This window comes from Bos javanicus, chromosome 12, assembly GCF_032452875.1.
Source record: "Bos javanicus breed banteng chromosome 12, ARS-OSU_banteng_1.0, whole genome shotgun sequence".
Classification (NCBI taxonomy): domain Eukaryota; kingdom Metazoa; phylum Chordata; class Mammalia; order Artiodactyla; family Bovidae; genus Bos; species Bos javanicus.
The window spans coordinates 21,387,849-21,402,515 of NC_083879.1; the positions used below are offsets into that span (position 1 = coordinate 21,387,849).

At 40.2% G+C, this 14,667-nt stretch overlaps 1 protein-coding gene across 1 annotated transcript; it reads left to right on the forward strand.

Moving 5' to 3' along the window:
- Nucleotides 1-7,924: 7,924 nt before the first annotated feature.
- On the forward strand, nucleotides 7,925-14,324 carry CCDC70 (coiled-coil domain containing 70). Its single transcript, XM_061434686.1, has 2 exons — nucleotides 7,925-8,153; nucleotides 13,439-14,324. The coding sequence occupies exon 2, from the start codon at nucleotides 13,519-13,521 to the stop codon at nucleotides 14,185-14,187; it is 669 nt and encodes a 222-aa protein (XP_061290670.1). The 5' UTR covers nucleotides 7,925-8,153; nucleotides 13,439-13,518; the 3' UTR covers nucleotides 14,188-14,324.
- Nucleotides 14,325-14,667: the final 343 nt, after the last annotated feature.

The following is a 14,667-nucleotide window of genomic DNA, read 5'->3' on the forward strand; positions in this document are numbered from 1 at the left end:
TGAACTCATAAAACTATAGAAAATCATGTTCTCAGAAATATTTATAGAAATGAGATTTTATGATATATTCACATGAAAGGGCAAGCCATAGAACAGTATGCACAGCATAAAAACAACTTTTTAGAGTCTATCTAGCTGTAAGTGCAGGAAAAACTTTGGAAGACACTACCTCAAAGTGTTTGCAGTGGTTACCTCTGAATATTGGGATTATGGATGATTTTTAATTTTCTTCATCTTTGTTCTATTTTCTAATATTTTCTTTTTACCACGAACCTGTATTGCTTTGAAGACTAACAAGATTGACAACACTGTTTTTTAAATAAGAGTATTGAAAAAAATTTAAGTTAAACTTTACGTCTTGAGTGAAAAGGAGCAATTGATTTGGAGCAAAGTATAAGAGAGAAAAGCTTATCTTTTTCAATAATGTGAGCTCACTGATGCTGAGGATCAATTTATTTTTTAGTGCCCATTCACATTTAACAATAGTAATAACATTTACTATTTGCTCCAGAGACTTTAAGATTTACTTAGAGTAATTTTATGAATTGTGAATCACTGAGGATCCCAACATTTTATGCAAGAATACCACCAGCTCATCTAAATCAACTCTATTTCAACTTCAAATTTCTAATCATTGCCTGGTCACTTCTGGGGCACTGAGACCAGGTACCTTAGCCCTGTCCTTACTTTCTCCATCTTCATCCCATGCAACCATCTGATAACCTGTTGAGTCTCTCTTCGAAATATTCCTTGTAGCATCTACATCTACTCCCCTCTGACTCCCCAGCTAAAATACTATTCATGGTTCAGATTACTTCCATTATTACAGTAACTTTCTGCATTAGAAAAGAATGGTTAAAAAGCAATGAATAAAGAAAGAATTCAACCTTTAAGCCTGGGAAAAGGAGACCTTAATCCAATAAATTAAAAAATATATATTAATGAAAAGGCAGAGGATTCCTACACAAATGAAGGAACAAATTAGAAGCACAGAAGTCCAAAAAATGAAGAGGAAATAGGCAAACTACCTGAAAAAGAATTCAGAATAATGATAGTAAAGATGATCAAAAACCTTGAAAACAAAATAGAGAAAATGCAAGAATCAATTAACAAAGACCTAGAAGAATTAAAGAATAAACATACAGAGACAAACAACACAATTACTGAAATTAAAAATACTCTAGAAGGAACCAATAACAGAATATCTGAAGCAGAAGAATGAATCAGTGAGCTGGAAGATAAAATGGTGGAAATAACTTCTGAAGAGCAGAATATAGTAAAAAGAATGAAAAGAACTGAGGATAGTCTCAGAGTCCTCTGGGACAATATCAAATGCACCAACATTCGAATTACAGGGGTCCCAGAAGAAGAAGAGAAAAAGAAAGGGTATAAGAAAAGTTTTGAAGAGATTATAGTTGAAAATTTCCTCAACATGGAAAAGGAAATAGTCCATCAAGTCCAAGAGGCACAAAGAGTCCCATACAGGATAAACCCAAGGATAAACATGCCAAGACACGTACTAAGCAAACTAACAAAGTCTAAACACAAAGAAAGAATATTAAAAGCAGCAAGGGAAAAGCAACAAACAAAATACCAGGGAAACCACATACGCTTAACAGCTGATCTTTCAGCAGAAACTCTGCAGGCCAGAAGGCAATGGCAGGATATATTTAGAGTACTTAAAGGGATAAATCTACAACCAAGATTACTGTACCTGGCAAGGATCTCATTCAAAAATTGATGGAGAAATAAAAAGCTTTACAGACAAGAAAAGTTAGGAGAATTAAGTACCACAAAACCAGCTTTATAACAAATGATAAAGGGACTTATATAGTCAAGAAATACAAGAGAAGGAAAAAGATCTACAAAATCAACCCCAAACAATTAACACAATGGCAATAGGAACATATATATCAATAATTACTTTAAATGTAAATGGATTAAATGCTCCAACCAAAAGACAGACTGGCTGAATGGATACAAAAACAAGACCCATATATATGCTGTCTATAAGAAACCCACTTCAGACCTAAAGACACATATAGACTGAACGTGAGAGGATGCAAAAATATATTCCATGCAAATCGGAAGCAAAAGAAAGCTGGAGTAGCAATCCTCATATCAAACAAAAAGACTTAAAGATTACAAGAGATAAAGAAGGATACTACATAATGATCAAGGGATCAATACAAGAGGAAGACATAACAATTGTAAATATCTATGCACCCAACATAGTAGCACCTCAATACATAAGAAAAACAATAACAGACATAAAAGGAGAAATTGACAGTAACACAATAATAGTAAGAGACTTTAACACCCAATTCACACCAATAGACAGGTCATCAAAACAGAAAATTAATAAGGAAACACAAGTCAAATGATACATTAAATGAGATGGATCTCACTGATATCTTCAGGACATTCCATCCAAATGCAGAAGAATACACATTCTTCTCAAGTGCACATGGAACATTCTCCAGGATAGACCATGTCTTGGGTCACAAATCAAACCTCAGTAAATTTAAGAACATTGAAATCATATCAAGCATCTTCTCTGACCATAATGCTATGAGACTAGATAAAAACTGTAAGGAACACAAACACATGGAGATTAAACAACACATTTCTAAATAACCAACAGGTTACTGAAGAAATCAAAAGGGAAATCAAAATATTTCTAGAAACAAATGACAATGAAAACATGACAACTCAAAACCTATGGGATGCAGCAAAAGTAATTCTCAGAGGAAAGTTTATGGCAATACAATCCTACCTCAAGAAACAAGAAAAACATCAAACACACAACCTAACTTTACACCTAAAACAACTGGAAAAAGAAGAAGAACAACAACAAAAAAACCCCAAAATTAGTAGAAAGAAAGAAATCATAAAGATCTGAGCAGAAATAAATGAAAAAGAAAGAAACAATAGTAAAGATTAATAAAACTAAAAGCTGGTTCTTTGAGAAGATAAACAAAATTGACAAACCTTTAGCCAGATTCATCAAGAAAAAAAGAGAGAAGAATCAAATCAACACAATTAGAAATGAAAAAGGAGAGGTTACAACAGACAATGAAGAAATATAAAGGATTATAAGAGACTATTATGAATAACAATATGGCAATAAAATCAATAACCTGGAAGAAATGGACAGATTCTTAGAAAAGTTCAATCTTTCAAGACTGAACCAGGAAGAATATAAATTATGAACAATTTCATAATTTATGAAACCCAATTACAAGCACTGAAATTGAAGCTGTGATAAAAAATCTTTCAGAAAACAAAAGCCCAGGACCAGATGGCTTCACAGGAGAATTCTATCAAACATTTTGAGAAGAACTAATGCCTATCCTTCCAAAACTCTTTCAAAACATTGCAGAGGAAGGAACACTTCCAAACTCAATTCTATGAGGCCACCATCACCCTGAAAACCAAAACCAGACAAAGACAACACAAAAAAAGAAAACTATAGGCCAATATCACTGATGAACATCGATGCACAAATCCTCAGCAAAATTTTAGCAAACAGAATTCAGCAACACATCAAAAAGCTTATACACCATGATCAAGTTGTGTTTATTCCAGGGATACAAGGATTCTTCAGTATACACTAATTAATCAATGTGATACACCATATTAACAAGTTGAAAGATAAAAACCATATGATAATCTCAACAGATGCAGAAAAAGCCTTTGAAAAAATTCAGCACCCATTTATGATTAAAACTCTTTAAAAAATTATCATAGAAGGAACCTACCTCAACACAGTAAGGACCATATATGATAAGCCTACAGCTAGCATTATTCTCAATGATGAAAAACTGGAAGCATTGCCCCTAAGATCAGAAACAAAACAAGGGTGTCCACTTTCACCACTATTATTCAACATAGTTCTGGAAGTCCTAGCTACAGCAATCAGAGAAGAAAAAGAAATAAAAGGAATCCAGATTGGAAAAGAAGAAGTAAAGCTCTCACTATTTGCAGATGACACAATACTGTACATAGAAAACCCTAAAGAGAGTATCAGAAAATTACCAGAGCTAATCAATGCATTTAGCAAAGTTTCAGGATACAAAATCAATACACAGAAATCACTTGCATTTCCATATACTAACAATGAAAAATCAGAAAGAGAAGTTAAGGAATTAATCCCATTCACCATTGCAACAAAACGAATTAAATATCTAGGAATAAACTTAACCAAGGAGACAAAGAACTGTAAACAGAAAATTATAAGACACTAATGAAAGAAATCAAAGATTACATAAACAGCTGGAGAGATATTCCATGTTCCTGGGTAGGAAGAATCAATATTTTGAAAGTGACTATACTACCAAACACAATCTACAGATTCAATGCAATCCCCATCAATTTACCAGTGACATTTTTCACAGAACTCGAACAAAAAATTTCACAATTCACATGGAAACACATAAGACCCCGAATAGCCAAAGCAGTCTTGAGAAAGAAGAATGGAGCTGGAGGAAACAACCTTCCTGACTTCAGATTATACTACAAAGCTACAGTCATCAAGACAGTATGGTACTGGCATGAAAACAGAAACATAGACCAATGAAACAAGATAGAAAGCCCAGAAAAAAACCCATGCATCTATGGGTACCTTATAATTGACGAAGGAGGCAAGAATACACGATGGGGCAAAGACAGCCTCTTCAATAAACGGTGCTGGGAAAACTGGACAGCTACATGAAAAGAATGAAATTAGAACACTTCCTAAAACCATACACAAAGATAAACTCAAAGTAGATTAAGGACTTAAATGTAAGACCAGAAACTATAAAACTCTTAGAGGAAACCTTAGGCAGAATGCTCGATGACATAAATCCAAGCAAGGTCCTCTATGACCCACCTCCTAGAATAATGGAAATAAAAACAAAAGTAAACAAGTGGGACCTGATTAAACTTAAAAGCTTTTGCACAGCAAAGGAAACTACAGGCAAGGTGAAAAGACAACCCTCAGAATGGGAGAAAATAATAGCAAATGAAACAACTGACAAAGGATTAATTTCCAAAATATACAAGCAGCTCATACAACTAAATGCCAGAAAAACAAACAACCCAATCAAAGAGTGGGGAAAAGACCTAAACAGACATTTCTCCAAAGAAGACATACAGATGGCTAACAGACACATGAAAAGATGCTCAACATCACTCATTATTAGAGAAATGCAAATTAAAACCACAATGAGATATCACCTCAGACCAGTCAGAATGGCCATCATCAAAAAGTCTACAAAAAATAAATGCTGGAGAGGGTGTGGAGAAAAAGGAATGCTCTTGCACTGTTGGTGGGAATGTAAATTAATATAGCCACTATGGAAGATGGTATGGAGACTCCTTAAAAAGCTAGGAATAAAACCACCATATGATCCAGCAATCCCACTCCTGGCATACACCCTGAGGAAACCAAAATTGAAAAAGACACATGTATCCCATTGTTCACTACAGCACTATTTACAACAGCTAGAACATGGAAGCAACCTAGATGTCCATCAACAGATGGATTAAAAAAAATGTTGTGGTTCATATACACAATGGAATATTACTCAGCCATAAAAAGGAACACATTTGAGTCAGTTCCAATGAGGTAGATGAACCTAGAACCTATTATACAGAGTGAAGTAAGTCAGAAAGGGAAAGATAAATATCATATTCTAGTGCATATATATATGAAATCTAGAAAAATGGTACTGAAGAATTTACTTACAGGGCAGCAGTGGAGAAACAGACAGAAAGTAGACTTGTGGACATGGGGAGAGGGGAGGAGAGGGTGAGATGTGTGGAAAGAGTAACCTGGAAACATATTACCATATGTAAATTAGACAGCCAACGGGAATTTGCTGTATGGCTAAGAAACTCAGACAGGGGCTCTGTATCAACCTAGAGGGGTGGGGTGGGGAGGGAGATGGGAGGGAGGTTCAACAGGGAGGGGATATATGTATACCTATGGCTGATTCAGGTTGAGGTTTGACAGAAAACAACAAAATTCTGTAAGTCAATTATCCTTCAATAAAAAATAAATTTTAAAAAAGCAATGAATTAGGAATCTTAGAATGACTAAGTAAGGGGACAGGATGGGTCTTGTTGTTGTTTTTTTAGTCTTTAAGTCGTGTCAGACACTGTGACCCAATGGACTACAGCACACCAGGCTCCTCTGTCCTCCCGTATCTCCTGAAGTTCGCTCAAATTCATGTCCATTGAGTCGGGTATGCTATCTAACCATCTCATCCTCTGCTGCTCCCTTTTTCTTTTGCCTTCAATCTTTCCCAGCATCAGGATCTCTTCCAATGAGTTGGCTTTTCAAATCAGGTGGCCAAAGTATAACCACTGACTTGTAAACAAGTCACTGAAAAGCAGTTTACTGAAAAGCTCTATCCACATGACTTGTCTTTATCTGACCTAAAGCAATGCTTAGTTTATGCAAACAACTCTAGTCTACAGGCATTTGTCCAAAAAAAAAAAAAAGGGAATGCCATTGTTTAATATCACAGCTGCCTGAGGCAGTGTTACTTAGCTTGGGCTAGTAAGAGGCTGCCCCATAATAATAACTGGAGAATAAGATAGAAGCCTTATAAAGAATTCTGAGATATTTCTGGGAATCTGGAAGGTCACAAGCGTGTGAGTGTGCACATGCTTCAAAAAGTGAGGAGGCTGTAATTCCATACCTTAGATTGACCTTGAGGTCCTGCAGAAGCAGGAAGTGAAAGCTAAGGCAAGGATTGTAAACAGCCTACATGAGCATTGAAGGCATGTCCCAACACATGCATGCACGTACACACACACACACACACACACACACACACAAAGGAAGGGAGACTAATCAGTTCAAGAAGAGTTCTTAGTTCAATTATTAGCTCACCACTAAGCATCAAGCAGACTTCAGTGGCCACAGGCAACAAAAAATACAGACTTTATAGAATTAATCCAGGAAAAGTCACTAAACAAATAGTAATAACAACAAAAACACAACAAACTTGATGAGGGGGAAATCTCATTTCCAGAATTATCACATTATAATATTTAAGATTATATTATTTTACATGTTCACTTTTTAACAAAAACTGTTATGACATGCAAAGAAACAAGAAAGAATGGCTCATACTCAGCGGGGAAAGGGAGTCAATAGAAACTATGATTCTGAGTTATTTTCTTTTTGGTTAAAAACTGTCTCTGAGGAAGTGCAAATGTTAACTTACTAGACCAAGACATGAAACAGCTGTTATAAATGTGATCAAAGGACTAAAGGAGACCATGCCTAAAGAATGAAAGGTAAGCATGAGAATGATGTATCAATAAAGAAAATTTATTTTTTTGAAAAGAACCAAATAGAAATTCTGGTCTTAAAAATGAAAAACAGAGGGGCTCACAGCAGATTTGAACTGGCAGAAGGAAGAATCAGTGAACCTGAAGACAGGTCAATTAAGATGATCCAGTCTAAGCAACATTAAGGCGAAAGAGTGAAGAGAAATGAACAGAGCCTCAGAGATTGGTGGAACACCATCAAGCTACATATGATACGGATACATATGTATGATAGGAATCTTAGGAGAAGAGGAGAAAAAGAAAGAGGAAGAAAGGATATTTGAAGAAATAGCCATAAACTTCTCAAATGTGAGGAAAATCTGCATCGAATTTCTACACCTAAGAAGCTCCACAAACTTGAAGCAGTACAAACCCAAAGAGGCCCACATTTAGACACATCGCAGTCAAACTGTCAAGAGAGAGAGAAAAAGAGGGAATCCTGAAAGCAGCAAAGAAATGATTCATTACATTCAACCCTCTCCCCACTCCACTGAATGTTATTTTCTGGAAGACTGCTCCTGGACACGATCCAGGTAGAATGTGAGGTAACAATCATTTGCAAGCATCAACAATGCCAGCCTATTGATGAAGTCAAAGATGGAAGATGAAGTCTTTCCAGGTTCTTCCTCCACTCTTTAGAGTCTCTCATTTGGGGTCCCATCTGGGCCCTCTCCACCCTGTGAGTGAGGACTGAGAGGGAACAGAGGGGTCTTTGCAAACAGTGTTAGGGGAGCCTGTCAAAGTGACATCACTAGAGATCTGATGTGACAATGACTGCCTGCCCTCTGAGGGCTGCAGAACTTGCCCAGTTGGGAAACAGCTAAGCAGTAAGTAACTGTTGGCTTTAGATTGGGTAGGGTTAGTTATAAACATAGCGATATATAACATTTCCTTTAAAAATGAGTTTCTAGCCTTGACTTCGGAGAAGGCGATGGCACCCCACTCCAGTACTCTTGCCTGGAAAATCCCATGGATGGAGGAGCCTGGTAGGCTGCAGTCCATGGGGTCGCTAGGAGTCGGACACGACTGAGCGACTTCACTTTCACTCTTCACTTTCATGCACTGGAGAAGGAAATGGCAACCCACTCCAGTGTTCTTGCCTGGAGAATCCCAGGGACGGGGCAGGGGGGCGGGGTGGGGGGGCTGTGGGCTGCCGTCTATGGGGTCGCACAGAGTCGGACACGACTGAAGCGATTTAGCAGCAGCAGCAGCAGCCTTGACTTATAAGATTGAAAATTAGAGATGTGTCTTTGACTCATGTTTTTATACCCATATAGACACATTTACAGTTTTATATTGTACTTTATATCTAAATGGGCAAACTATGTATTTGACATGGTACTTATTTTATCTCTTTCTCAAAGATAATTGAAGTGGTAATAAGGAAAACTTTGGAGATAAATTTTTTCCAACATTCTAACCCAGAAAGACTGCCATTCAGTCAGCTGATGTTTAGTGAACATCTATTATGTACCAGACGTTGTGCTAAACACAGCATAGACAGATGGGAGATGAAGTGTTCCTAGCAGGAAGGTGGCAGGCGAGGCGAGGGTAAGGTGGGTAGGGAGGACGTTTGTACTTTCTGCATTGGGAGATGTACGGGAAATGCCGCAGAAGAAAGACAGAGAAGCCTGCACAAATGTTTATTGTGCAGGGGGCTCACTGGGGACAGACAGGTCCCACACAGAAAAGAAGACTTTTGTAAACTTTGTTTTGTTGTCTTCTGAAAAACAGATTATTGTCTTCAGTGACAATGTTCAATGTTTCTACATTTGCTTCTTCCTGTGGGTGTCTATATTTTCCTTTAGCTGTAGGGTTGCATGAGGAGGGAACATTTCATTTGAAATTAGCAACCAAGTTGCTAAATATTTTTGCTATCAGTCCAATGCTGGATACAAACATCATCTCTCCCTTTCTCACATACACACAGGCACACACGCACACACACACACACACTCTGGCTATGTGTTCTTTCCTTCTCCCTCACTCCCTGCTCCTGAATCAGAGAGTAGAAAAAGAGGGAGAAAGTCTGTAAATCTCCTGAAAGGACTCATGATGCTCCATGGTGTTGTGGTGCTTGGCAAGGCCCACTGTGTGAGGCCAGACCCTGGAGGATGCTTCCAGAAAGCTCAACGTTGAAATCCAAGCCCTTGTCCTCCCTGCACTCTAACTGCTGTCCCACATTCAGACCTTTTCCTCATCTCTAGCCCACCTTTGTAGCCGGAATTTCTGTGGATGGTTCCGATACCTGATACATCAGATAACGGCAGTGTGTGGACGTCTCCTGCCCTCCTCCCTCATTCCTTCCATCCTTCTTTCCTCCCTGCTATCTTTATTTCTTCCTCCCTCCCAAGCTTTTATCTCACTATGAAATACAGAGCATTTACTGGAGTATATAAAATATCCGTAGACAACTTAGCACTTTTTAAAAAATAATGATACACACGCCAGTGCCACCAAATAAAGAATTGGAATATGACTACTAGCCCCTCAGAAGCCCACTCATATACCCACCCAATCACAACCCCTAGTATCCTACTTCCCCAACCCCTTCCTCACATGCAAGTAATTACTATCTTAAAAAAATTTTTTTTTATATTGGAGCTGATGTATTAGGTTCAGGTATACAGCAAAGTGATTCAGTTAGACACACACATATCTCTATTCTTTCTCAGATTCTTTTCCCATCTAGGTTATTACAGAATATTGAGTAGAGTTCCTTGTGCTATACAGTCAGTCTCTGTTGGTTATCTATTTTATGAATGTGTGTGTTAGTTGTTCAGTCATGCCCGACTCTTTGCAACACTATGGACTGTGTAGCCCTCCAGGCTCCTCTGTCCATGGGATTCTCCAGGCAAGAATAATGGAGTGGTTGCCATTCCCTTCTCCAATTTTACACATAATGGTGCCTATATGTTAATCCCAACCTCCTATATAATTACTATCTAGAACTGGACATGGAACAACAGACTGGTTCCAAATAGGAAAAGGAGTACGTCAAGGCTGTACATTGTCACCCTGCTTATTTAACTTATATGCAGAGTACATCATGAGAAACGCTGGGCTGGAAAAAGCACAAGCTGGAATCAAGACTGCTGGGAGAAATATCAATAACCTCAGATATGCAGATAACACCACCCTTATAGCAGAAAGTGAAGAGGAACTAAAAAGCCTCTTGATGAAAGTGAAAGAGGAGACTGAAAAAGTTGGCTTAAAGCTCAACATTCAGAAAACTAAGATCATGGCATCTGGTCCCATCACTTCATGGGAAATAAATGGGGAAACAGTGGAAACAGTGTCAGACTTTATTTTTTTGAGCTCCAAAATCACTGCAGATGGTGATTGCAGCCATGAAATTAAGAGACATTTACTCCTTGGAAGAAAAGTTATGACCAACCTAGATAGCATACTGAAAAGCAAAGACATTATTTTGCCAACAAAGGTCCATCTAGTCAAGGCTACGGTTTTTCCAGTGGTCGTGTATGGATGTGAGAGTTGGACTGTGAAGAAAGCTGAGCGCTGAAGAATGGATGCTTTTGAACTGTGGTGTTGGAAAAGACTTTTGAGAGTCCCTTGGACTGCAAGGAGATTCAACCAGTCCATTCTAAAGGAGACCAGCCCTGGGATTTCTTTGGAAGGAATGATGCTGAAGCTGAAACTCCAGTACTTTGGCCACCTCACGCAAAGAGTTGACTCATTGGAAAAGACTCTGATCGTGGTAGGGATTGGGGGCAGGAGGCAGAGGGGATGACAGAGGATGAGATAGCTGGATGGTATCACCAACTCGATGGACGTGAGTTTGAGTGAACTCTGAGAGATGGTGATGGACAGGAAGGCCTGGCGTGCTGCGATTCATGGGGTCGCAAAGAGTCGGACATGACTGAGCGATTGAACTGAACTGAACTGAACTCTCTTGCTTGTCTCTTTCGTGTTATCCCCTAAGTATACTGCCCTAAATAATAGAATTTAATTTTGCCTGTTTGAAAATTTTCCTTCAAGGTCTTTGAACCAGCTTCTTTCTTTCAGCATTCTGTTTACAAGGTTCATCTACATGGTCGCATGTAGCTATGCTCTCCATTGCACGAACAGACCACTACATTTGAACTCCATGTTATTGCTATGGTCACTGGATTGCTTACATTGCCGAGCCCTCTGAACAGAACTGCTTGAACATTCCTGTGCACATAACCTGGACATAGTTCATAAGTTTCCTCAGGGCACATATCTGGGAGCGGACCTGCTGGGTCATAATGTGTCATTATTATTCACTATTACTGGCTACCGTGTTAACAGTTCCTCTTTCCCACATCCTAGAAAACATTGCGTCCTCTTTCACATCTTGGTTTCAAACTTATATTCCCAAAATAGACCCTCCTACTAAACTGACTCCTGTAGGTCCAAGGGTTTGATCTTCTGTTTCCCACATGGCTTGTAACAGAGGACATCCCCATGTGTGGCCCCCTGCTTTGAGCACACCCATCAGAAGGTGATGAGCAACTCCCCAGTGAGAGAGCCAAAACCTCAGATATATTCTGGTTGATGTAACACAAATAAATCACTATGTGACTGTGGCACTTGATTATTTAAAAGCAAAACAAAACTGTCATATGTTATAATTGATCATATCACACTTGTGTGCCCTGACATCCTAGTTGAGAACCACTGACCCTGTTGGCCTGTTATTTCAGTGGCTTTGAGCATTGAATGTACTGACCACCTCTTCAGCCCAAAGCCATGATCATCCACCATCTTTCTCTACCAAAGCTTGTCCCTCAAAAGCACAACCAGGAGGACAAAGAGAACAATGGTTAAAATTTCCTAATAATGAACCCACCTACCCTGTTGGTGGGAATGCAAACTGGTACAGCCACTATGAAGAACAACAGGAAGGTTCCTTAAGAAACTAAAAACAGAGCTAGCATGTGATCCAGCAATCCCATTCCTAGGCATATATCCAGAGGAAAACATATTTCGAAAGGATACAAGCACCCCATTGTATCCTTGCAGTATCACTGCAGTACTGCTTACAACAGCAGGACATGGAAGCAACCTAAATATCCATTAACAGAAGAATGGATAAAGCGGAAGTGATAGATACATACAATGGAATATTCAGTTCAGTTCAGTCGCTCAGTCGTGTCCATCTCTTTGTGACCCCATGAATCACAGCACACCAGGCCTCCCTGTCCATCACCAAATCCTGGAGTTCACTCAAACTCACATCCATCGAGTTGGTGATACCATCCAGCCATCTCACCCTCTGTCGTCCCCTCTTCTTCCTGGCCCCAATCCGTCCCACCATCAGAGTCTTTTCCAATGAGTCAACTCTTCGCATGAGGTGGCCAAAATACTGGAGTTTCAGCTTTAGCATCATTCCTTCCAAAGAACACCCAGGGCTGATCTTCAGAATGGACTGGTTGAATCTCCTTGCAGTCCAAGGGACTCTCTTCTCCAACATCACAGTTCAAAAGCATCAATTCTTTGGTGCTCAGCTTTCTTCACAGTCCAACTCTCACATCCATACATGACTACTGGAAAAACTATAGCCTTGACTAGATGGGCCTTTGTTGGCAAAATAATGTCTCTGCTTTTCAATATGCTATCTAGGTTGGTCATAGCTTTTCTTCCAAGGAATATTACTCATCATAAAAAGGGATGAAATAATGGTATTTGCAGCAACATGGATGCCCCCAGAGATTATCATACAAATTGAAGTAAATCAGAGAAAGACATATATTATACCATTTATACGTAGAACCTTACAAAAAAAGATAAAATGAACTTACTTACGAAATAGAAACAGACTCACAGACTTAGAGAACCAACTTATGATTACCATGGGGTAAGGGATGGGGGGAGGGATGGGTTGACATGTACACACTGCTATATATAAAATAGGTAACCAATAAGGACCTACTGTGTAGAATAGGGAAATCTGCTCAATATTCTGTAATAACCTAAATGAGAAAAGAATTTGCAAAAGAAGAGATACATGTAAATGTAAAAAAGATGTAAGATTAAAAAAAAAAATCTCAATAGTGCCACACAGACTCGAAGGCTTGCCCTCTGGGATGCTATATTCAAGGGTGTGTTCTTTCCCGTGCCCCCACAGGGTTGGACCAGCTGACCTGATCCTGGCCAGTGGCCCTGTCCTCCATCACAGCCATCCCGCCATCCAGGCCAACCGGGACTATGTTTCCCTTCAAGGTGAGAAAATGGATGGGGCTTGCCTGCTTCCGCTCGCTGGTGGCCTCCTCCTCCAGCATTCGCCAAAAGAAACTAATCCACAAGCTCCAGGAAGAAAAGGCCTTCCGCGAGGAGATGAGACACTTCCGGGAGAAGATCGAAGACTTCCGGGAAGAGATGTGGAATTTCCGGAGCAAGATGCGTGCCTTCCGCGGTGAGATCTTGGGCTTTTGGGAAGAGGATAGGCCTTTCTGGGAAGAGGAGAAAACCTTCTGGAAAGAGGAAAAAGCCTTCTGGGAAATGGAAAAATCTTTCCGAGAAGAAGAGAAAGCCTTTTGGAAAAAGTACCGAATCTTCTGGAAGGAAGACAGGGCCTTCTGGAAGGAGGACAACGCCTTGTGGGAAAGAGACCGGAACCTCCTTCAGGAGGACAAGGCCCTGTGGGAGGAAGAAAAGGCCCTGTGGGTGGAGGAGAGAGCCCTTCTGGAGGAGGAGAAAGTCCTCTGGGAGGATAAGAAGACCCTCTGGGAGGAGGAGAATGCCCTCTGGGAGGAGGAGAAGGCCGCCTGGGTGGAAGGGGTTGTTCCGGTTGTGGAGCAGCAGGTGCTGGAAGGCGGGCACCACCACGTCAGCGGCAGGCCCCGATCACCAGCCTCCTCCCGGGGTAGGGCGTGAGCGCAAGAGGCACTGGATTGGGACTCAAGTGGAGTCACACTCAGGGTGACCCCCACATGCCTAAAAAAATATGCTCTTATTTGTCTCCTGGCTTCAAAAGATCTAATAAAGTCCTGAGGAGAGGCCTGGAAAACCAACTTTTGTAGGGAGGGCCAGCTGCATCTTCCCAGGTCCTGTGATTCTCCGAGGTCACTGTCACATCCTCCATGGGCTATAACTGCTGTCCCTAGGGCTGGGGCCCCGGCAGCTCTGGTGAACCCGGCAGGAGTGGGTGGATGTGAGTGGAGGCCCTGGGCTCGCCTTGAAAGAGTCAGAAATGAAGTGGGGGCAGGTGCTCAGACAATGACAGCGAGAGATAGGGAGGACCAGAGAAGGGCAGAGACATCTCTGCCTCTGTCCAGTTCTGAGGTAGTAATTTCTCCTCCACTCTGGGCAGTCTTGCCTGGCAAAGGAAATGGCAACCTACTCCAATACTTTTGC

Coding starts and splice junctions, on each gene's coding strand:
- CCDC70 (XM_061434686.1), top strand. CDS start 13,519: ATGTTTCCCTTCAAGGTGAGAAAATGGATGGGGCTTGCCTGCTTCCGC.